Source organism: Geospiza fortis, unplaced genomic scaffold, assembly GCF_000277835.1.
Source record: "Geospiza fortis unplaced genomic scaffold, GeoFor_1.0 scaffold398, whole genome shotgun sequence".
NCBI lineage: Eukaryota > Metazoa > Chordata > Aves > Passeriformes > Thraupidae > Geospiza > Geospiza fortis.
The window spans coordinates 448,515-473,053 of NW_005054517.1; the positions used below are offsets into that span (position 1 = coordinate 448,515).

At 38.0% G+C, this 24,539-nt stretch overlaps 1 protein-coding gene across 1 annotated transcript in view; it reads left to right on the top strand.

The window, feature by feature from the left end:
* The window catches only part of BRINP3 (BMP/retinoic acid inducible neural specific 3), a 200,285-nt gene that overhangs the window by 133,146 nt on the left and 42,600 nt on the right, over positions 1–24,539 (top strand). Inside the window, exons 5-6 of the mRNA XM_031063611.1 lie at positions 4,267–4,372; positions 6,774–7,010. Coding sequence (XP_030919471.1) covers positions 4,267–4,372; positions 6,774–7,010 — 343 coding nt within the window. The remainder of the gene's footprint in view (positions 1–4,266; positions 4,373–6,773; positions 7,011–24,539) is intronic.

A 24,539-nucleotide genomic window follows, 5' to 3' on the forward strand; every position in this document is an offset into this window, starting at 1 on the left:
CCTGCTGAAGAGGACAGTCCTTTATGCAAGGCACACACCACCTCTGCATGGGCACTTCGTTAGGAATATTAGCTACATGTGCTTAAAAGGACTCACCAGGAGCAAAATCTCTGCAGAAATGTATTTCCCTTTTATTAGGAAAGTCTTCTGTTGTCTTAATTATCATGGACAAAAAAAAAAAGCAGGCTGTTTCCCAGGGAAATACTACCCACTGATATCACAAGAATTCAGCCCTGCTTAAGTGCTAGGAGGTATGTTCTCAGTGAACTCATAATCGGGTCATTATCACCATGGTTATGAGATTTAACTGACTGAAAACTGTAGGCATTTGTCTCATTAATGCCAAATGTTAGAGTTTATTTCTGGGAACTGAAAACTCTGCTGCCCAGGGACACCTGCTCTGTGATAATCTCTGAAAACAAGGCACTGGAGAACATCCTGCCTGCTTCGTGTCAGGTGATTTCACAGGTGCTTTTTACTGGTTCTTAGAGGGTTTTGGTCATTGAATAACTTTGTTCTGTGATGCTTTGCTTTGTGAGTTAATGTTCTTTGTGGGTTGCAGGTCATGCAAAACAAATATTGGTTCTGATGCTTTTGGACAACGTCAGTCACTTCTGGACCATGCTACATCCCAGAATAATCTGAATTTCTATTTTATTACCTGTCCCTCTCCCCTTTTTGGTCCATCTTTTTTTCATACACATTCTGATAGAACAGTTTTCAGCTGTGATCTTGGGACTGAACATAGTCACACTTCTCTGCTTGGAAGATAATTAAAGACGTGCCATTGCCTTTCTAATTTCATTCCTATTGTTGCAGAAACAAAAAAATGTAAAATCATCAGTAACACTTGGCTCAAATCAGAATTAATGTATTTTTATCCTTTCAAAGATTTTTTTTCTTCTTCTCTAGTCTGCCTTTTTATCACCAAAGTTACCCCAAAATGTCCAAGACCAGGTTGGATGGAGCTTGGATTAACTCAGTCTAGTGGAAATATCCCTGGGGCAGGGGTTGGAACTTGATATTCTTTAAAGCCCCTTCCAACCCAAACCAGTCTGTACCTGTATAATTTAGGAAAAGCAAATCCTTTCATCTGGTCTGAAAATCTGATAGAAATTTGAGGCTTTCATTGGTCAATCACTCACAATTTTTTCTCATTTGCAATCTTTGTGGAGTAGGATTTGTGTAGAGTATACAAAACCATATATAACTGCATAGCTCTGACCTCTGACTAGAATTGTCATCTATCAAAAGGTGAAGGTTGGATGATTTCTATGTTCTTTAGCATTTCTTTTTTACATACTGAGACTATTCATTTTGAATTTCTTGTTGCAATGTATTTTCTATGTAGAAGATAAGAGTGCCAGAGCAAGGCAGCTGACAGAGGGTGTGAAGGCACCTGGAAAAGTAAAAGAATTAATACTATAATATATAGATTGGAATGAAAAGTGAACATTTAAAAAAGGTCCTTATTTATTGATGTATTTCCAGAGCATTTTCTATTATTATTATTATTATTATTATTATTATTATTATTATTACTACTACTACAATTTTTAACTACCTCACTGCAATGATTGTCTGTAATTCATATCAAAACTGCCCTATATAATTTTCTTCTGAATCAATGTATTTATAAATGTTATCTCTCAAAACAGTGGCAGTCTCTACCCATGTCTGGCGTAATTCAGATAAGAGTGAAGAAATATGAACAAAAAGGGGCACAATAACTACAAAGCTACTTACCACCCTTCCTTATTTTGTAATTTCAGGGAGCATAAAAGAGTAATAGGAATGGATAGGAATTGCAATATTTGCTTTATAGTTTATACATTCCATATAACTTTATGAAGCTGCATTGCCTTATAGAGAAATGCTTGAAAACCATAATAATATTGTGCAAACGAAAACAACATTAAAAAAAATGGATCTTTAAATAAAGAATTGCATAGGTGAATGATGAGCATAATATGTCAGAGTAAGGATAAAATTCCTTGCAACATTTTCCTGTCCTTTTTTTTTGTCTTTTGGCTATTTCTCTTATTTAATCTAGGTAACGCTATTTTTTATTGTATAAAGAGATTAGGATTCTATTTATGGACTGGAGGTACTTCCAAAAAAAAATCATATTTTAGAATGGAATTTTAGACTACTTGTTGGCAGAGGACTGAAGGATCGAATCCCAATTTTCATTCCAGCCATGTCCAATCCAAACCTTATCCTCCTGCAAGAGTCTTTGTGCTGATTCAGGATGATTAAGCAAAAACCATGGCAAATCTGCTGCTATCATAAATATTAAAAATTGTCAAACATGTGCAGAGAGGACACAACCTGGCTTGGTCCCTTTACCTCATGCATCTTAAGCTCTGCTCACAAGTTTGGTGTGGGCCAGTTCTGTGTCCTCTCCATGGGCTGTCCACCCTCCAAGTGATGGAAAGGTGCCAGGAGTTTGGAATGACAGGAAAGCTCATACATTCTTTGCAAAAGGGCAAGAAGAGTGTGAAATCTCAGAAGAACATCAACTCAGAAGGTTTCAAGGACATCACAGCCCAGCTGCAGCCACTCACAGGCTGTGGGTGAGCCAGAAACATGAAAAATCAGGGTTTATGTCAGAAAACCTTCATATTCCCATCAAATCAGACTTTTTAAAGAGCCCTCTCCCTTCTGTTCTTTACAATTCACATTGGTTCTCTGGTTGCATGGCTGGCACTTGCTCAGTGCATGTCTGCATTTTGGAAATCTGCTCCCTCACCCTGTAATTTAGGCTGATTCTCCAGGAGATGCAGAGCTAAATATGGTACCTGATGTAACAGAAAACAGAGGTGGTTGTATTCAACACTGGGACAGGTACAAAATAAGGGTAAATCTGGCCACAATTTCTGAAACAAGCAAAGGAAGAGAAGTAGGAAATTCCAGGAGAGTGCCTGAGAACAGTTTGGGAGCTGCATGACAGAGGGATTGGTTGTACTTCTCATTTTAGAAAGAAATTGTTGACACTTTAGAATTATATATAATATTCCAGGAAGCATATAAATTACTAACTTTTTTTTTCCATTTATTTAAATGTGTTTACTCACCAAGTTGCACCAGGGACACACATTTAGAATGGATATTAGGAAAAATTTATTCACTGAAAGGGTGGCAAGTCACTGGTGCAGGTTGTCCCCAGGAGAGTGGTGGAAGCCCCATTCCCGGAAGTGTTAAAAAATCATGATGTAGTGCTTGGGACATGAGTTAATGTTTGGACTTGGAGGTCTGAAAGGGCTTTTCCAACCCTAGTGACTCTTTGATATAAATAACTGTTCCTTCCCAAATTCAAACCCTTACTGTTAAGCCAGAGCTCTGCTTGTGGAGGTCCTGCTTTGATAAATTAGCTGTATTTTGGTTCTGTGGCCATGGATTTGGTGATTACAACAGACAGAATATCCAGAATTTTGTGCCTAAACTTACCTTAGGCCCTTCTCTTATGAAAAAAACCACCCCACCATTACCACCATTATAAATACAGCTCATAAGGGGTTTTGGATTCCAAATCCTGATCTTTATTGGAAAAGTCAGAGCTTTTTCCATTACTTCAAGCAAAACTTTTCATGTGCAGAGCTTTCAAGAGGGAAAAATCAGAGTCCTCATTTTTATAAACTTAGTATTTGTATTTTATTTTATTACTATTACTTTATTATTGTTATTTTATTAAATGCATTATAAAATATGTTATATAAATAATTATATAATATATTATATTTTCAATTATTTAGTTATTAATATAATATATTATATTAATAATTGTATAAAATTATATTAGAGGATATGATATAAAATGTATTTTTATATTTATATATATTTATAATATTTCTTATTATTTTATTTATGGATATTTTTTATTTTTATTTTATTTTATAAACTGTGAATTTAGCAAACTCATTGTAATTCCCACAGCTATGGAAAACAAATTGTCTTTAGGCTGTTGGTGTGGCATTACACCACTCTAGCATTATACTACTGTAGTATTTGTGTAGTATTGTAATGCTGAGGTGTTTATAAGGGTTCTCTGTGGTACAAACAGCACTCCCTGCTGCTAAAACATTTGCACTCACCCTTTTGACACTTAAATTGTTATTTATTAATTATGTATATTCACATATTTATGTTACCATAATTAAGTCTGATGTATTTCTGGCTGAAATAGGGGGAAACTTTATGAAAAATCCTTCTGAGCTGCTCAGTCTGCTTTGGATATTTCAGTGAGTGCTTCTCCCTTCCCACCAGGTGACAGAGACACGGACGGGTCCCCTCGGCTGCAGTAACTATGACAACCTAGATTCTGTCAGCTCTGTTCTGGTTCAGAGTCCTGAAAATAAGATTCAGTTGCAAGGTATGTAGGTGCAATTTCATTAATTTGTTTTTGGAACGGGGTGACATTTATCACGCTATTTGTTTTTTTTTCTTTCTTCCACCTCATAAAAGGTCATTTTCCTAATTTTTTTTTTTTTGTGCATGTGTGCAATGAGTGCATTGCGGCCAAAGTGGAGGAAATGTCAGTACCTCGTGGTGCCTTTCAAATGGAAACAATTTCTGCACCCATCAGAAAATAATTTGAATAGCCCTGTTAACATTTTGCATCCCTGTTTAGCATCCACTGGCACATTTCTTAAAGAGCCTGAATTCCCAGAGATTCCGCCAAGCTGGGGGTGACATTTGGTGTGCCCAGCCTGCTTTGCACAGGCTGAGCAGTAGCTGACACCCCCTGCACTTGTTGCACCAGAATTAATAGAGTCACCAGAAAAACAGGATGTACATTTTCAAATACTCTAAATCAGGAGGAGTTAAAGGTCTCCTCCTCTTGGAAATTAAAAAAAAAAAACCAAAAAAACCCCAAACAGACAAACAAAAAAAAAACAACTTGGAAGGTTAAAATCTCACTCATTAGGAAAATGGTAGTAATTGTGTATAAATAAAAATGAAAAATAGAAAGAAGCAGAAAGAGGAAGCAAAAGGAAGAAGAGAGTCATCATTTCTAAATAACATTCTTTTCAAAATTTCAGCAGAAGCATTTCCTGACCTGCATATTAAGACATAAAAATTTTTGAAAAGTCATCCTTTATGGTATTAGGCCATTAATAATTTTTATTTGCAGTTACAAAAATAAAGCATGAGCAAATTATGACTATGAAAACACCCACTAAATTCTCTTTAATGTGTGTATTTGTGCACACCTCTGACTCTATGCCATGAGAGAGCCATACAATTCTTAATTTGCAGTTGAAGGTAGATATACAATTATTTTCAAGATTTAACATTTTTTATATGAGTTTGTAAATCACTCAAACAGTGTGAGGTGTTGGTGATATTAAGAACAGCTCTCAGGGATGATGATCCCTGTGGTCCCTTCAGTCTCAGGATATTCTCCCTTAAAATATCCATAAGTCTTTTCTCTCTTTCCATTCTTTCCAGAATCAGTTAAATCCATAAGAAAATAAAATTATTTCCCAGACAGAATTTTTTTTACAAAAAACTTGTCATTTCTACTGGGATGCCATGAATATTTCTAGAAAACATAAGTTTTGGAGGGTTTCCAGCATATTCATGATGTTTGTCAGTTAAAATCTGGAAAATAATCTTTGCATCTCTCAGACTGTGGAGAAATGTATTATCAGAACTGTGTAAATTCTTTAATGGAAGGATTGAACTGGGTTTTTTTTTTCCTTTCACAGCCTCTATGGTTGAAAAAAGAATGTTTTTTTCACAAGAGAGCATCAGAGTTTTCCAAATTTTGACACGAGACAGAAGGAAGCACAGCCAGACCAGGTTTCAGCAGTTGGAAGGGTTCTGAAATTCTTGTTATAGCTATAGTTTTGTATATACTTAAAAATAAGGAATAAATCTCTGTGAAATCATCCAAGTGCCTATGGAGAATAAACTTATATCACCAATTACCCAATTCATATGATAAGAAATTACTTGGAACACGTGTAGCAGGAGTTTTTTGAAGCCCCACAGGTGCTGGGCTTTGCACACTTTCCATGCTAAAACTCAAGTAGATTTAAGAATAAATGTTCTTACTCAAGGTTTTGTAGCCTTACCCATCACATCCAATTGACTGTCCCACAGCAATTTGCTACCAATGCTAGAAAAATAATCAGTCAAATTTTATTTTTCAAAGATTTCTTCCAACCTAATTTTGCCCTACCTTCTTAGTTTACCCCTGCAGAATCACAGGAGATAATGAGTTGTTTAGACAAGCTACATCTTGTTGTGCCAAAAGAAGCATGGAAAACAAGCCCAATTTTGGATGGAAATGTTTACACCTCTTTTCCTGATTATGCTGTCTCTTCACTCTGTCTCTCAGGGCTGCTTTCCCTTCATCAGCATTTTCAGAATCTGCATTATTGCTGGCACCAGGATTATAATTCAGCTGTGTGATTTCCTGCTGCAAGGCTCTGGCTGCTGTTCACTCACCAGGGAGAAGTTCATGTTACCCTAGCCCCCTAGGAAAATTAAAACAATAAACTCTCTGTCTGAGGAATACAGGTTACTCATTAGTGGATGGATGTTCCATGTTGAGAGGGAAATGTGAGGAATATGTCTGAAAATAATTATTAAGCAAGGAAATACATGACATGGTATAAATGCTGGACAGATGTACAAATCCTCCTAAAAACCCCATATATTTTTGTTTTTCATAACTGTTTGTTTGTTTGCTGTGTGAGCTGGTGAAGCTGCTCAGCTCCAGAACTTTGTGTTTAACACCAAAATATTTCCTCCATTTCCTACAGGTCTTCAGGTCATCCTTCCTGAGTACCTGCAGGAGCACTTTGTGCAGGCAGCTCTGAGCTACATTGCCTGCAATTCAGAGGGGGAGTTCATCTGCAAGGACAATGACTGCTGGTGCCAGTGTGGCCCTAAATTCCCCGAGTGCAACTGTCCCTACATGGACATTCAAGCCATGGAAGAGAACCTGCTCCGCATAAGTGAGACCTGGAATGCATACAACAGTGAATTTGAAGAATCTGGTGAGGTTTTCTTTTTTTTTCAAATTCATTTTTACCCCCTCTTTGGCTGTATCTCATAGAATGGTTTGGGTTTCAATTTGTCCCATCCATGTTTTTACAACTCGCTCATGCCACGTTGTCCCCGTCATATTTTCTGAAAAATCCTCTTTGCCCAGGATTCTTCTCCTGGGAAGCTGAGAAGCCTCAGAGAAAAAGGAAAGCAATATTATCTCATTTGCTTCTCCTGTGTTTTGCTGCTTTGGAATGTGATCTGGAGACGGTTTATCCAACATGTGAATTATTTTTACTTAATGACCAATTAAACAACCACCTGTTGGATAAACCATCTCCAAACCACATTCCAAAGCAGCAAAACACAGGAGAAGCCTGAGACCGTAAAGAAAACTTCCAAAATTAAATAATAGAACTAAAATTTTAAGTGTATAGTTTAAACAGAAGTATAGAGTATCACATAGTAAAAAAATTAGAGCTTAAAGTTTTAGAATATAGTAATATATATAACAATATAGAAGGTTTAAATCAGTAATTAGTGTATATTTTAAATAGAAGTATATAATGTCACATAGTAAAAAAATCAGAGTTTAAAGTTTTAGAATATACTGTTTTTAAAACAGTAACTGGTCCTTCTTCACCTTCTTCTTCATGAATTTAAGCAGCATTGTATAACTAAATAAAAAGAATCCACATTACAAACCATGAGTAATTAGTTATTGAGTTAAAAGTAAAAATAATTTAAGTATTATTTCTTAAAAACAGTTTATCCTTAAAAACTTTTCTCCATTTATACAAAGAAAAATACAACTCCATTTTTAGTTTATTAAAATAAAATACTATAGGACTCACAACTTTTGAGTTCTATATAAATAACTATAATATATATAATAATAAAACTATAACTATAATATAAATAAAAACAAATAAGCATCTAGATCCAAACCAAAAATACCATCTCATGAATTGAATCCCAACCTTAACAAAAAAAAAAAAAAAACCCAAAAAATTCACAGTTTCATACATCATTTCACCTCTCCTGATCATCAGAACTTCCTGCCCCACAGAGAATGGGAGCTACAGGTAAAATCAGCTTATGTACAAGTGTTTTCACAACTCACTAGTTCAGTGCTATCACAAACAGCTGTCTGGCCAGATGGTGGGAAAAGTAAGGAGAGCTCAGCAGACCTGGGAAAAATTGTTGAGGAAAAAAAAAGGAATTGAGGGAGATAAGGAAAAGTCAGAAAAAATACAAAAATCACAGGTTGTAATGAGTTGTGTTGGAGAAAGAGAATAAATCAGTAGAAGAGGAAAGGAGGAAGGTCATACAGTGGTCAAAGGAAGGGTAGAATAAATATCAGTAAAAGAGTGTGAGTGAACAGTACTTTATACACATCCATTTTTATATTTCTTGTTTTATTGTTAAAGACTGATTCCTCAGCTCAAGAGAGCTGGTAATTTCAAGAGACCCTGTATCAGTTAAAATGTCATTTGTTGCAATTTTTAACCTGATGCTGTTTTTATCTGAGTCTGTTTAGAAGATCTGAGGCCCTTTTTCTATCCCCATTCTCACATTTAGCAGGAGGACATCAGCATTTACAATATTTCTCCTTGGAGGACCACAGACATCTCTGACTGTAAAAGCATGAATTGATGTCATGGTTTTGTGTACATTTGAGTGCATTTTCCCAATGGCTATTTGGACACTTTTAATTATTTCTGGAGCCATGCTATCATCTACTACTTTTCAAGCTAGGGCAAATATATTGACTCTTCAGAGGGGCACATATTTTGTCGTATTTTGTCTTATCTGAATGGGCTGTGACATTGTTCAGTGCCTGAAAAATGTCCTTTGCAGGCACCTACTTAACAGCAATTTTAGTCAAGCTGGGAGAACACACACATCTGGGTCTGTGGAGGGTTCTTACAGCGAGCTGTATAATGGACATCAAGTTAATTATGAGTTTGAATCATTGTCAGCTACATTTCTAGTCCTATGCTCAGGTCTGTGACACGAATGTCAGGGGAAAATTGGTAAGAGTTAAATTCTGGGCTTTTAAAAGACTCTTTAGCTCTGCTGGGTGAATCACTAAAATGCCAACTTCACATATATCTGTCAATTTGGTAATTGCTAGTAGGTGTGGTTACTAAGAAGTGTGAAATTTAGGTTATTAACATCATTAAGACATATGCCACGCTCCCCTCTTTAGCCCTTGAAATATTTAAATCATTTTTAATCTAACAAATATACCAAGCATGACTTCCACAACTCAGAGGTAGCTTCTAATATTTCTGCTTTTATCTCATGAAGTGTTTTGCATAAAGATGGTCGTGGAAAGATGAGATAGGTAACCTTGTATGGGCCTGCTCTTGGAAAAAAGTTGGCATGGGAATTTTTGATTGATAACTTAGTCATTGAGCAGCCAACCTCATATAAATCATATATTACCACTGAGCAGCTCTTTCAGGGCTGTCACACATGATCTGTAAGCATTTCCAGCCACACTGATCTATATATATATATATTTATAACCATTGAGACATATTCTGAAACATTTGGAGCTTGAGCAATATTTCCATAATGAAAAATTATTAACAAATATCAGTGTGATCTGATCCATGTTAGCAGCACGTTCTGGCAACAAAAGTGACCTTTATTAAGGAATGCTAGAAAACTGCTAAGTCTTTGTCTAAATCAGTGGAAGTCAGCTCCTTAGATAACAGTATGTTGCTTTATTCTAATCTATTTATAATAAAAAATAAATTTACTGGAAGGGAGGCCAGATTATGTAGTAATTTCAGTCTGAGCAGCAAGGGGCAAAATAATCCAGAGCAGTCACTGCTGGCCCAAATAGCTACTATCAATGGCAGAGGAATTAATGAACTCATGAATTCCCTTCCATGACACTGTGAACTCCAGAGTCAACTAAAGGGAAATACAAGAGAATTAATTTTTTTATCTTTTCTGCTTCCAAACCCTTTCTCAGCCTAGGTGTTACAAAATAGTCTCCAGAAACAAATCTTGTCCCCTAATACCGACATGTAAAACTTACTGGGGTCACTTGAGGCCATTCACTGTGGGCAGGATTGAGTTTAAAGGGGAAGATGTAAATATTCTATTTAAGAGGGTTTGTTTATTCTCTGTGTTATCTCTCCTCCTGTCTGTTCAAGATAAAACAACTGAGGAATGTTTTTTTTTTTTTGAAGAAAGGATGAGAGGGCTGGGGTTGTTCAGCCTGGAGAAGAGAAGGCTCAGGGACAAAATATAAATACCTGAAGGGAGGGTGACAAGAGGACAGAGCAAAGCTCTTTTCAGTGGTGCCCAGCAACAGGAGAAGGGGAAATGGGCAGAAAGTGGAAGACAGGAGGTTCCCTCTGATCACCAGGAAAGAGTTTTTCACTGAGGGTGACCCAGTGCTGGCATAGGGAGGTTGTGGAGCCTCCATTCTTGGACTTCTCTGAAGGTTGACTGGCCATGGTCCTGGGCAGCTGGGTCTAGGTGGCCCTGCCTCAGCAGGGCTTTGGACCAGGGGTTCTTCCCCATCTCAGCCATTGTTTGATCAAAGAATTGTCCTGATTTCCACACACTGGTCTGCACTCTGGGCCTGCTGGTAGTGACAATTCTCTTTGAGCCCCTCTGGCTGTTGCAGGTTACACGACCCAGCACATCCCAGCTCAGAAAGTGCTGTTTATCCTCATGTGCAGACTGCATTTCACTCAGGCTCTTCTGGCACTTTTTAACTACTCAAATCCCATTTTGGAAGATGTGCAGCAGTATGTTATTTATCTCTCAGTAAATTTGGCTGCCTTTTTCATTTCTCTAGCTGCCCTCTAGCAATAAATATTTGATCACTATTAGCTCAATGAGCTTTGTATAACCTCTTAGTGTCAGATTATGTACCAAGATCTTAAAAAAATTACAAGAGCTTCCTTCAAATTGTTTACTCTGAACCATCTGCTTATCCTTTATCAGATCTTGTGGCCTCCAGACTCTACTACTACCCAAGAAAATGAGCAGCTGTTTCTTTATCAAAAATCCATACGAAAGCTGTTCAACCTTTATTAACAAATTTCATTAGCTTCTTGAGGAGTTTGGCTGAATTACTGTGTAAGCAAAGTGCTCCCTGAGACCATCATTCCAAGAAGCTGTGTTCTCACCACTAACACTAAAAATATCTAATGGAATCAAGCAGGGCTCAATTTTCCTTTCCTGATGTGCATGGAGGTAGCCTTTGTAGCCTGAAAAGACAACAAAAACCAACAAACTGGTGATGCAGTTTGACCTGCTGCTTTCACAGGTCACTCAGTTTCCCTGAGATTCCAGGCTGTGGAGTCCATCCATGTTAGATTAAAGCTGTGCAATCTTCTCGAGTGTCCCTGCAGCCCTCCTCACCTTTTCAGTGTTCAATTGTTATTTAATATTGACAATTTTCTTGTTCCCCTTCTGCCCCAATACAGAAGCACCTTCTTGTCCAGGTGTTTCTCCTACTTCACCTCAGTGAACTCCACCTTTCTATTGCAGGAAAAAGGTTTGACCTAAGCACTTGGATGTAATTTCTTTCTCTCAATAAAGAGTGTCAAATATTCTCTGAAAAATTCTCACATTTTGGAAGTAGGTGGGACTTCCACAGATTATGGTTGGAGCAGTGTTGAGGATGATGCAGATGAAAAATTTGCTGTGTTACACATCACTGGTTTGGGAAGATTTTGACAGTGTTAAAGAGTTAATATACAAAGAAACTAATTCTGACATACAACACTGAATGGCAATTTAGCATGTTCCAGAGATCATGATCTGCTCTAAAACACAGAAAAGTCAAGAAGATCCCCAGAACCATCCACAGGCTCTGGATTCTGACAACCAGGATAAGAATATGATCACACATTGCCTGTGCCATAATCTTGGTGTGGTTGGCTGCTGAGCATCTTTGGAAATCTAAACACTCCATTTAAACAATTTAAATGACAGCAATTTTCTTTTAAGGTGATCTGGTCGTTGACATTGAGAAAAAAATTGTAGCAGTTCCTGTAGTGTAATTTCATCTTTCAGAATTAAAAAGGCTATCAAAATAAATAGGGACATGGATGATACTGTTGCTCAAAAAACAGAAAATGGCAAAATTGTGTTTTCACAATTTCTTTTTTTATCACTAGCATTTATGAGATCTCCTGGAAATATGAAAGTAAAATCTTCCATCAAGCATTTCTTTTCACATATCTGACATGCAATGGCAGCTTGTTGCCTTCTCTCTGCATATTTCACAATATGCTGAGCAGTGGATTTTTTCCCTCCTTGAAGGCAACAAAATCTCTTTTGGAATATTTCCTTGGAAAGCACGGCATCAGGAGATGTATAATAAATATTATGATACATAATTTCAAAGTAGCTTTGAAACAACAAACTCATTCTGTTAAACATTTAGTTTAAATACCAGCTAGGATGGAAGGAAAGAGCACACCCACCACAAATTGGACAGCTGGGCTCAAAGGTGATTCAGTGAAGCACTGAAATATGTGCCTGTGTGAATCATTTGAAGTGTTTGAGGAAGTGCAGATAACATTTTTTAAACAATCTGTAGTCCATTAACTTCAAGGATTTGACTTGAATGTCCAGCAGAAGCTTTAGAGGAGCAGAGCCAGAGCCACGGAGGCCCCTGAAGGGTTTGACCACAGAACACAAACACTGCTCACTCCAACAGACACGTCGGACACAGACAGAATTAATCAAAAGTCACCTTGCAAATATTTTGAAGCGCATCCACCCACAGCTTCAAATGACAAACAACTTCTCAAAATGTCGAGTTTGATTTTTTTTCAGTCACTTCTGTATCTGCTTTACAGAGATAATTCAAAAGGTAAATTTCAGTATCACAGAAAGTGCAAGTGATGAAAGTGCAGCCAAAGTAAATTGATATTAACTTTCACATGAATATTTGCTGAAACTATTTTTCATTGTCCATCCATCCACCATCACTGCTTTGATTGCAAAGTACTAACAGAAATGAATTGCTGGTGCAAGCTATTCTTAAATCCCTGGCTTCATTGGATTTGGATTTCATGTCTAATGCATTCCATAATTCCCTAATAACTCTGGGATGTCTTGCTATTGAGCATTGGTTACCCTTTACATGTACAGACTTAAAATCATCTGAAAAAATGCACAGTTTGGAAAGGTTCACCTGAAAATGAGGTCTGAACCTCAGTTAATACATAGCACTGCATAGATGTTAACAAAGTTTTTTTGTTTGCTCAGCAGAGATTGCTTTGGAGACTTTGGAGTCCTGTTCCTCTGTTCAATTATATTTTCCCCTTTCTTTACAGTGATTGAATTAATGATGTTCCCAAAATCCCTTGTATAAAAGAATTGGATTTAAAGGGCTGGAGAAAGTGGATTCTAATAGAGGAGATGCTAAGCTTATTACTGAATTAAAAATCAGTAATACTGAAGATGGGGAAGTCCAACCATTTCATTATTTTTTTGGGGGGTAGCATTTGCATCCTATATAATTACTTTTATGCAAAACCTACAGAAAGTAATAGGAAAGATCATCTCCAGCACTCCATAATCTGCAGTGAGATTTAGAGAATTATCCATTTAATAGTGCCAGGTATTTATATCTCCATTTTCAAAACTGCAAGATGTGGAAAATCACCATATTTTGCTGATACACTTTCCTAACTCTCACTTCTCCTTCAGATCATATTTTCCCAATGAAGTAAGCCCATGCTGTAAAATACCAAATTGGGAACAAGAAAGGCTCTTTCCACAAAGCACTGCTTTAGGAAAGGCAAGCACAACAGAAGATTGACCAACCCTTTGTCTGTACAAAACAGGACCCTGTCCTCACTCCTGGCTTCAAAACTTTCCATTTGTGGAGTGTTCTGATCCCAGTTTTCACACTGAAAGTTGCTTCCAACAGCCAGGCTGCAAACTGTTGTAAAATACAGCAAAATCAAAGCTGGAAATGAACATTGCAGGTGCTCGGGGGTGTTACTGTTATATTTTCTGAAAAACCCTTTTGCTAGGATTTTTTCTTTTGGGACGCTGAGAAGCCTCAGAGAATTATCTGATTGCTTCTCTTGTGTTCTGTTGCTTTGGAATGTGGTTGGAGATTGTTTATCCAACAAGCAGTTGTTTAATTAGTTTCACGTGAATTGTTTTTCCTTAATAACCAATTACTGTCTAGTTGTGTCGAGACTCTGGAAGCAGCCATGAGTTTTTAGTGAGTATCTTGTTAAACCTTCTGTAAGTATCTTTTCACTGTTCTTTGGTATAGCTTTAGTATAGCATTCTATAATATAATATAATATAATATAATATAATATAATATAATATAATAATAATTTAACCTTCTAAAAACATAGAGTCAGATTCTCAATTCCTCCTTTGTCCTGAGGACCCCAAGAATACCACACAGGGGAGAATCCCTTACACTCCCTGCCAGCCTCATGTGTTTGTTACAGATGGACAGCACTGCCTTTGTGATTGCTGAGGCTGTAAAGAAGCTGCAAAATAGAAATTCAGAGACTGTCCCAACATCAGAGACAGTCCAACAGTCAATCAATACACCCAGCCATAGCAAGTGGTCATATTTGATCTCAAAATCTACACAAATCTCTCAGTACTTCTTAGAAAAGAGAATTATAGTCATAATTCTTGCATGTAGATGCTCCTAGATGCTGAGCACATAGCAATAAAGAGTGATACATCTGTTGAGTTACTTTTTCATCCATTTTTTGGTAGCAATCAAAAAATAACAGCTACAGCTGGACTTACTTAATTTGCTAAAAATATATTGATGCTTTGAGAAAGCAGGTGCAAAGCCAGGCAGTTAAACAAAACATAAAGTTGTATCTTTAACTTAGATTTGAATAGACCAAATTTCAAGCTAGAAAAAAAAGTAATGTAAATAAATTTGAATAGATTGTCCTGTGCTGAAGACAGAAGCTTTCTGTGATGCACAGAATACATTGTGAGGAGAGCCAAAGACAAATTCCAATCTTCAAGATGAAATGTGAATCACAACATAAAGGCACAGGGGGCAAGAAGTCTGCACCATCAGATAAGTAGTAGCTTTTTCACCACTTCATACACCATTGTTCTGGAATCATCTCAATTAGGGATTAATAATATATTTTATATATATTATATTATTATAATAATATAATATTTCCTGGCAGTGCATTAAGGAATGCAACCAGTGGAACAGTCTTTCTCCTCCTCTCCATCAGACAAGCATTTTAAGCTTTTGCTGTCATGTTCTCCCTGATGGACAACTCCAGAAAAGCTGCAGCAATTCTGCATTCAGCCTGTGAAATTTAATCTTTAAAATCCCTCTATCTAGTCAGAAAAATCAAGTGTAATTTTGTTTGCCACCTCAATAAGGTGCAGATTTTTGCTATTCCTGTGGCACAAATCCTTTCTTAAAACTGCTTTAGTAGAAGAGGACACTGTGGGATTCCTTTTTTATTGCCTCTCTCTGCATCCAAATCAAAGTCACCTGGTTGACAAGTAAAAAAGGTAATTCTTCCCAGCAGCCAAGCTTGTGGATTGACATCATGGAGACTCTGACCTGGGTCCCAGACTTCTCCCTTCTTACCAGCAGTGATAATGACAACCCTAACAGCTAAAAAATGCCCTCAATAACTCTTGTGTAAAATACAGTGATGGTGTCTTAAAAAAATTCAGGCTGTCATTTAATCTCTAGCTAAAAATTATCTTGGCATTTGTAGTGTTTGCTATGGTGGTTCTGCTACAGGAGGAGAGAAAGCAACCACACCCTGCCCTCCCAAAAAAGCCCAGAAAAGCTGCCCCCCAAAAAAGGCCAGCAAAAATCCCTCAAAGAGAAACTACATCCTGAGACAGATGTACCAAATGTCTCATTTATATCTGCTTCAAATTACTAAAAGGAAATAAAAGGGCAGAAGGTAACTGCAGGCATAATTTGGAAATGTCAGTTTTAACAGAGATGTTGTATTGTACACTCTGATCAGAAGAAACTCATTGCATTTATAATGGAAAAAAGATGCCCAGACTGATTTTCAGACTGAGTGTTGCGATTTCAAATCCTAAATAATGTCACAAGATGACAAGGTTTCACAGAGAGACTCTAAATTCACACCATCATTTGCAGTGAAGGCAGTTTGCACTGGAAGTCCTCTCTTAGTCCAGTGACATATTCCTGCTTTTCCAGCTGCAGTGATTCAATTAAAATGCAGGTAAAATGAGACTAAAAATGAAACTTGGAATACAAATGGAATGCTGGAGGATTTCTTCAATTTATAGAAGCTACAAATGTAAGCTTGCTGTCTGAAAAGCGTTGTTTTGGTGGGTTTGGGGCAAGGGTCCTTGCACAGAGCCCATCCCTGATGTGCCTGGGTGACAGTGCACAGTCTGTCTCTCTCTGCTGACCAGGACAGAGCCATTGCCATGCAAAGTGAGTCCCATTTGAAACCTTAATTGAAAGACTCCTTGTGAACAGTCTGAACTGACTCACTGGCAGCTGAAGGTGCTTTTTAATCACTGAGAATAAAGACTTCAATCAATATGGTTCAAACTATTTGCCCCTGAGCAGTGGAGCGGTGGTTTGCTTTCATGCACTGCTCACAGCCTCAGGCTCAGGGCCAGGAAAACTTAGCCCCCTGAGTTCTTAATACAATTATTGTTTTCTCCATTATCTTGCAGGGGTGTTAATTTGCCTCCCAGTAATTAACTTCCCTCTGTGGTTGTCAGGAAGTTTAATCAATAACACGAGCAGATACACCAAGCTGCCGTTCCTTCTGTGACCAAGGCTCCCCTCCCAGCTCTTCCACCCCTGTGGAGGTGTCTCTGTTTTAATAAAATGAACAGGTGGGATGTGCATAATGTCTTTGGAGGGTCAGTGTCTAAATTGTTCCTGTCCTACTTCAGAAATGATGGTGCAGCTGATATAATTGCCCCCATTCCAAAACTAAAAGCATTATCCAACTCCTGCTGCACCTGGCAAATCAACTTATTAAAGTTTCCTGTGGCACTGCACTCTGAGATGCTTCAAACACTGTGATGACATTGTAATAAGAGGAGGAGCAGAAGGCTTGATCTAATATAATTCTACTTATGTCCACCATGTACAGGACATAATGTAATTCCCTTCAAAGCTAGTGACAAAATCCCCTCGTTCTTGGTGGAATTCCAATCTGCCTTGGCAGCTTTGGGCTTGCTTTATTAAGAGTGATGTCACTCTGTGGCCTCTCTTTTCTTCTAGGGCAGTGTTGTCTGTTCTGATTCATAGCTTCTTAAATCTTCTTCTGGAACAGCTTAACACTGCTTATTTATTTCAATGTGTTTTCCAAGAACATTTTTCAGTTTCACTCATTCTCTTCCCTCCTTTATCCTCCTGTGAATCATTACATGTTTATTTACCCTACACAGTTTTCAAACTCCAGGAGTTGCCAGCATGTTCAACTGAGACAAATTTTGGACTGACAGAGGTTATGTCTATATCTGCCCAAAAGGAATATGTCTTATGCATTAAATGAATTTATAGCTCTGTAGAAAGATAATAAAGGACTATGGGACATCCATGTTGCAGGACTACTTCTAAACCACGTTGAAGTCATAAAAATGTCTACCAAAAAAAAAAAAAAAAAAATCCAAAATAACCTGTAGATAAATTTTTGAGACATTTTTCTTGAAAGCTTACTGTGGCTTCCAAGGAGCATCCCTTTGAAGGGCAGAGATAGAAACATTTTAAGGAATAATGAACCAAAATCAAACCTGACAGGATGAAGGGAATGCCCTTCAAATGCTGGGACTTGCAGAGACAGCTGTGGAGTCTGGGTTTTTGGTTTCTGAAAAGGCAACTTGCTCTCAAGGTCATATTTAGATTGCAATAAAAAACATGTTGCTTCATTGTAGGAAATGTGAGCCCTTCCAGGCAAGGTTATCTCCTGCCCAGCAAAAATTCCAAATTAATCCACATTTTATAGGATGATATTCTGGTTCCACTATTGATTTGGACTGAAATTATTTCACCTTTATGTGGCATCAGGAGACTTTCCAGGCTTGTGAGAGGAGGATTTTTCGTTTTGTTTTCCTATGACTGGCTGTCATTAGTAGCATTAACTCCACAACATACATGTATGTTGTATGTTACGTGATTCTGATGTATTCTGTGATTCTATGGTAGATGTTAGATATGTGTACAAATATACAAACACACATGTATATGCATATATACATGTGCATTTGCATATTTATACATATATCTAACATCTGTCACAGAACCACAGAATTAGTAAGGTTGGAAAAGACCTTTAATATGATCAAGCCCAACCATCAACCAGCACCACCACCCTGTTCAAACATTCAAAATGTCCAAACATTTTTAAAACACCTCCAGGACTGGTGAATCCACCACTGCCCTGGGAAGCCTGTTCAATACTTGACAACCTTTTCCATGAAGAAATTTTCCTTAATATCCAATCTAAATCTTCTCTGGTGCAGCCTGAGGCCATTTCCTCTCATCGCTTCTAACATTTACATGAGGTTCCTCAGAATTATGTGTGTAAGTGACTGACCAGAGAATCTCTGTTCCTCACCAATTCCACCTCCACACTGACACTTAATCCCAGTTCTTTCCTTCTTGCAGAGCACAGGAATGAGAGGAGCTGTCCTTGCAGCATTCCTCACTTCAAAAAGAAACCAACCAAACCACTGCCCCCACCTCTCCAAATCCCCCCCACTGCCAGAATCATCCAAATTTGCTTTCCTGAGGTTTCTGTAGCAGCTGGATTGTTCCACTCCAAATAGTCTGTCCAAAAGGAAGTGTGGACCTCCTTTCCTCCTTGAGAAGCAGACACCATGTCTTGCAGAAAATACAAATTTCCTCCCTTCCCTTTGTCCTTCAGAAAGTTTAAAGGAGAAATCTTGTGCTTTGGAGAAGGAAATATTTTAATTATCAGGAGAGCTGGCTGATTTAGCCTAAATTGGAGGGAGAAGGGGAAGGAAAATTCAGATTTACTGTCTCTTCTCTGAAGAAATAAGGTTGTTTCCAGCTGCAGTCTTCTGCTTCTTTGAATTGGATTATTTTCAAACATATATTTCTTGGAACACAGCTGCTACTTCTTTGACAAATTGAGTAATGCATCACGAAGAACTAAAATTCATGGCAGCATAAAAACAAATATATGTTCATTTTTAGCACTTTGTTTTCTCCAGGCTTCTGCATCATGGTGGGATATTTTAAAAAACATCTATCTTTTATAAATCTCTTTAATAACATCTACACAATATTGAGGCAGCACTTTAATGAACAGCAATCACATCCAACCATTTGAAATGTGGGTCTCATGGTTTATATCCTCTCAGACTTCCAGCTTTGCGCTTTCAGGTCCTGATTTACAGCTGACAATGGTATTTGACTTGCCATCATATTTATTGCCCTGATTAAAATTAAAAAAAATATTGTTATTGAATAGGATTGATAACATGGTGGTCACATTGTTGGAGCAGCAACAGGTTTGCACAAACAATACAGTAAAATGTGTGATAAAATGGGAATTAGGAGATCTTTCCTTCCAGAACCCTTTATATGAATTGCAGCTCCCACTGAGCACTCCAAGGAAGATGCAGTTGTCTGGAGCAATAGGCAAAATTATTTTTATTATTTGTAATAAATAGCAACAATTAAATCTGGGGTCTGTTGTGCTGACTGCCCTATAAAGATATAATAAGAGCCAGGCCTCTCTGAAGAGCTTGCAGTCTAAACAGAAAATGTTGAAGTGTAGCAGAGTTTAATATTTATATATAGGATGCTACAAAATATAAAGACAGCTACTTTGAATAAACCAAGCAGGAATAATCTTTCAGTAACTGCAAAATTATGTTTTTTTTTTCTTTGGTTTTGATTTTTTTTGGTTTTGTTTGGTTTTTGTTGTTGTTTTTGTTTGTTTGTTTGGTTTTTGTTTGCTTTTTTGTTGGGTTTTTTGTTTGGTTTTGGTGTATATATTTAGGAATGCAGTAAAGCACTTAACCTTCATTTTGAAATGTTTATTAATTTTTAAAATGTTTTACTTCATAACTTTGATGTTATAATATGAAACTTGACCTAATGACAAGCACTTGAAACTTGACATAACAACAACAACAACAACACCAAGATGAAGTTGACAACAACAAGAAAATTTCTATTCCATCAAGGTCAAGGCAATTCAAAGCAAGGCAAAAGACAAAACTTTGCAATATTCCTTTTACAGGATTTCAGAGAAATTAGAGGCATTTGGAAAATTTATAAAAATTTATAAAAATTTAAGATAACTTTGGAATTTTAAAAATCCTTTCCCCTTTTCTTTTCTTTGCACAGTTCTACTTAAGAGCCCTCTTGGTGGGGACATGAGTAGCTTTAGCAGTTTTCCTTGGCTGTTGTGTGTGATGAACTGGCAGTCTCCTTTCCAACTCTTAACCTGGAAGAAAAACCAGCCAGTTATTGATATATATATAAATATATATAAATATATTATACCGTTTATATTAAATAATAGTCTTGTTTACAGCGAGCTTCTGGTCTGAATATTCTTGTTGGTTCTGATTGTCACTGCTTTCCCTCATGCAATATTATCTGTTTATTTTGGCTTGCTGTTAGAAGGAATTGTGCCAAAGGAAGGCTGGAGTCCCATTAAAACCAGGTGTAGGCGAATGATTAGCAGAGACAAGGAGACAGATTACTTTGAAGGAAAAACACCACAGGAATGAATTAAAACTGCAGCTGATTTTTTTTTTTAAAATTTAATGTGAAGTTTTGAGTTCCTTAAGTAGATTTTTGTCTGCTGGGCAGTAATCTGGAAAGGCACATGCCTCTGGAATATCATCTCATGGATGGGATTTTGTTCAGAGGGGGAATGGCACAGCTGGAATGCATCAGGAGTCACAGAGGGTTCAGCCTGTGAGGAAAAGAGAAAAATCCTGTCTGAAAACTGGTGGCAAGTTCAATGCAGCCAGGGTCTGTCCCAGGACTTGTCCTCTTTACTTTCTTCAGCAATGACTTGCATTGAGTTTGCAGGTGTTGCCAGTTTGAAGGAGTGAGACAGAAATCTTCAAGATCAGGGCTGGACAAGCTGGTGGACCAGGACAACAAGGACCTGGTGAAGTTCAACAAGAAAAAGAAAAATCCTGTTCTGGACAGGCAGAGCATCAGCTGAGACTGGATCTGCCTGGCCAGGAACAGCTCTGCAGGAAGGTTCCTGGGGCAGAGAATGAAGTGACCTGGCAGTACCAAGGCCACATTGTGGGTGCTACAGAGGAGGGACCAGGACATCAAGGAGGGGATTAGCCTCAGTGCTTTTCGGACCACATTCAGGTGCTGCACCCAGTTTGGGGCCTACAGTACAGGAAAGACATAAGGAAGCTGGAGTGTGGTCAGGGGTGTCCTCAGAGAGATGGGGGCTGGAGAAGCTGCCCTGAGAGGAGAGGCCCTCTCATCAGGTTTGCAAATGTTGCCAGTTTGAAGGAGTGAGACAGAAATCTTCAAGGTCAGGGCTGGACAAGCTGGTGGATCAGGACAACAAGGACCTGGTGAAGTTCAACAAGACAAAGAAAAATCCTGCTTTGGAAGTCAGTGCATCCATCAGCTGGGGCTGGATCTGCCTGGCCAGAACAGCTCTGCAGGAAGGTTCCTGGGGCAGAGGATGAAGTGGCCTGGCAGTACCAAGGCTACATTGTGGGCACTACAGAGGAGGGACCAGGAGATCAAGGAAGGGATTAGTTTCTGTGCTTTTAGGACCACATTCAGTTGCTGCACCCAGTTTGGGGCTCCACAGTATAGGAAAGATTGGGTTGTCCTCAGAGAGGTGGGAGCTGGAGAAGCTGCCCTGAGAGGAGCGGCCCAGGAGGGGTTGGTCAGCCTTGGGCATGGAGGCCTCAGAGAACTCAGAGCAGCCACCCTGTCTGCAGGGAGGGGAAAGAGAGCCAGGCTCTGTGGGCAGAGACAACAGGAATCAAGTGAAATGAGAGAGATTCACACTGGGGATATGGAGAAATTTATTCTCTGTGAGGGCACTTGAGCCTTGACTGCAGCAGATTCCAAATCCTGACAGGACCAGGCTCTGAGCAAGTTAATCTGATGTCAGAGTTGACATGCTTGAAGCACAAGAGCATCTCTCCTTGGACTACAGACTGCCCAAGGAAATAACAAGTCTGACTTAACACCTGATCCCAGAACTCTGGTTTAAGAAGGGAACTGGCTTCCAAAAGAAGCAGTGCTTTGTGCAGAGGAGTGATCATTTGCAATTCTCATCGTGAGAGTGAGAAAAGAGGAAATTCAGTGGAGAACAAGAATTTACTTGAGCTAATTTTGAAGCTGTCTGAAGCACTCTGGCTTGGAGCAGCACATCAGTCCATATCATTGCTTGCTCAGACACATCACACCCTCACATGCTAAAAACCACTTGGTTTTTGTAAATTTGCCTTAATTCCACTGTAACATTTTGTCCGAGCCAAAGCAGAACAGTTTTTGCATGAGGTATTACTCACTTCTAGACTGTGATGGCAGAATTTTGACACCTCTAGAGCAAGTCAAAGAACTTGATTAAAAAAGAGGATGTGTGTACAAATAACTGATGTAAAGACTTTTAAGGGAGAAAAACATTTCCTTAGAGCCTCATTTAGAGAAATGACAAAACAGCCCATTACAATTGCTCTCTAATGGTAGATTTTGGCATGATAATGACAAAAAAGGGGTTTTCTCTGATACATATTTTTACTGAATTTTAGTAAATGAAAAAACCTCTAAAATCCAAATCCTTATTAATATTAGAAAATACACAGACTTTATAAAATTGTGAATAGTATGTTTCAGTCAACAAAGGATTCTTACATTTTTTCAGTTATTGTCAGGCTGCTTTTGCCCAGAAAACATAATTACTTTTTTAGGGTCTGAATATTGTTAAAAAAATTAAAATTGATTTTGGGTAGACAATGTAATCCACAATTAGACAAGATTATATATTTACTGAAGCACCATGCTGTAATTTCCAATGCTAAAAGTTTTGTTTCCATAAGATTATATTATTTCATTTGGGGGTAAAATGGCCCATCAGAAAATACGACATTAAATTAAACAACAGAATAATGCTTGATGGAATGTCATCTCTGCAGAAACTGCCATTTCTGGAGACTGAGAGAAGGTGGCTGAAATTTCTTGTGGCTTATTTTGCAATGAAAGAATTTTTTCCTTAGCAGATCACCAAATGCAGATTCTTTTCACACTGTGCTTTATGTTCACCTAAATTGCATGTAGGTTTTCACCTCAGTTATTGTCACATGTGTGTTGTCATCGATTTCAGCCATAATAAGAAGGTCCTTAGTCCTGAGCTAATCCCTGTTACACTGGCTGGGGAAACAGTGCCTATATGATTTAAAAGGAAATTTCAGGAATGACAGTTTGAAAGCTCAGTCCTGGTCTTGCTTTTTGCTCTAAAGGAAAAGGAGACAAAATTGCAGTGGTAAAATTTGGTATTTTTGTATTTCCAGTGTGACATTGCTGTCAGATGTCAGCCTGCAGCACCTTTAATAACCTGGTGTTCTAAATCCATTGACTTCCAAGGGTCCCTCCACAAGGGATCTTAGGAAACAAGCCAACCCAAGACATTTTGGCAGCCAGGAGAAGCTCCACAAGCCACTCAAACAAACCAAACCAGAAGTGTGCTGTGTAGGTGGGACAGTCTTGTAGCAAAATACCATGGAAAATCAAAATATTCACAGCAGAGAGATCAGGGCTCCTGTTCTTTTCCAGCAGAGAGCAGGTGCTGGAACCTGAAATGCAAGGAACTCTCAGAACTTTGGGCCTTTAAGCCAAAGCTTAGAATTAAACACAGGAGTTGATATGAGACCTTGGAAACGGCTTCCAAACTGAGGTGCTAGAAATGAGAATGTGGATTTATAGTTTAAAGCAGAGACATGTTAAGCTAAATAAAGTTTAGAGTTTTAGAGTTTAAGATATAGAAATAAAAGTAGTTACAAAGGTAAACAAGGAGTTTAGAATGCAGTACTGTAGCTTTGTGTGTCATAACATAATTATCTATGAAAGCTTACACTGTAACATAAATCCATAAGAGGAAATATTTAAAGATTAAGTCAAAAATGTAAATATCCTTGCTGGCACTGTTTTATTAGTCAACAGTCTTGTAACTAGGAGTCTTGTGACCTTCTGAACCATGCTGTAATGATGTGAGCCAAACTTACCCTTCCTAATAAAGTAGAAAATAAGAAAATAAACTGCATCATCAAAAACAACTCAGAAGCCCCATCTCCAACTCATTCAAAACTCCTTCAAAACTAAATCAGACATAAATCATGGCACCTTTTTCCCTTGTAGCAGAGCACTGTCAGGTCCTTGGGTGAGGTTTCCTGGATTTTTTTGGCCTTTGCCAGCTCTGTCTGCAGAGTGGTAACCACTGAGCCCTGCTCTGACACCAAACAACACTGAGGATCCAATTTACATCTCTGCAGCTCTCGGTGTTTCCCTCAGCCTAAATATGTCTGATATTCACCTGATTTCAGCA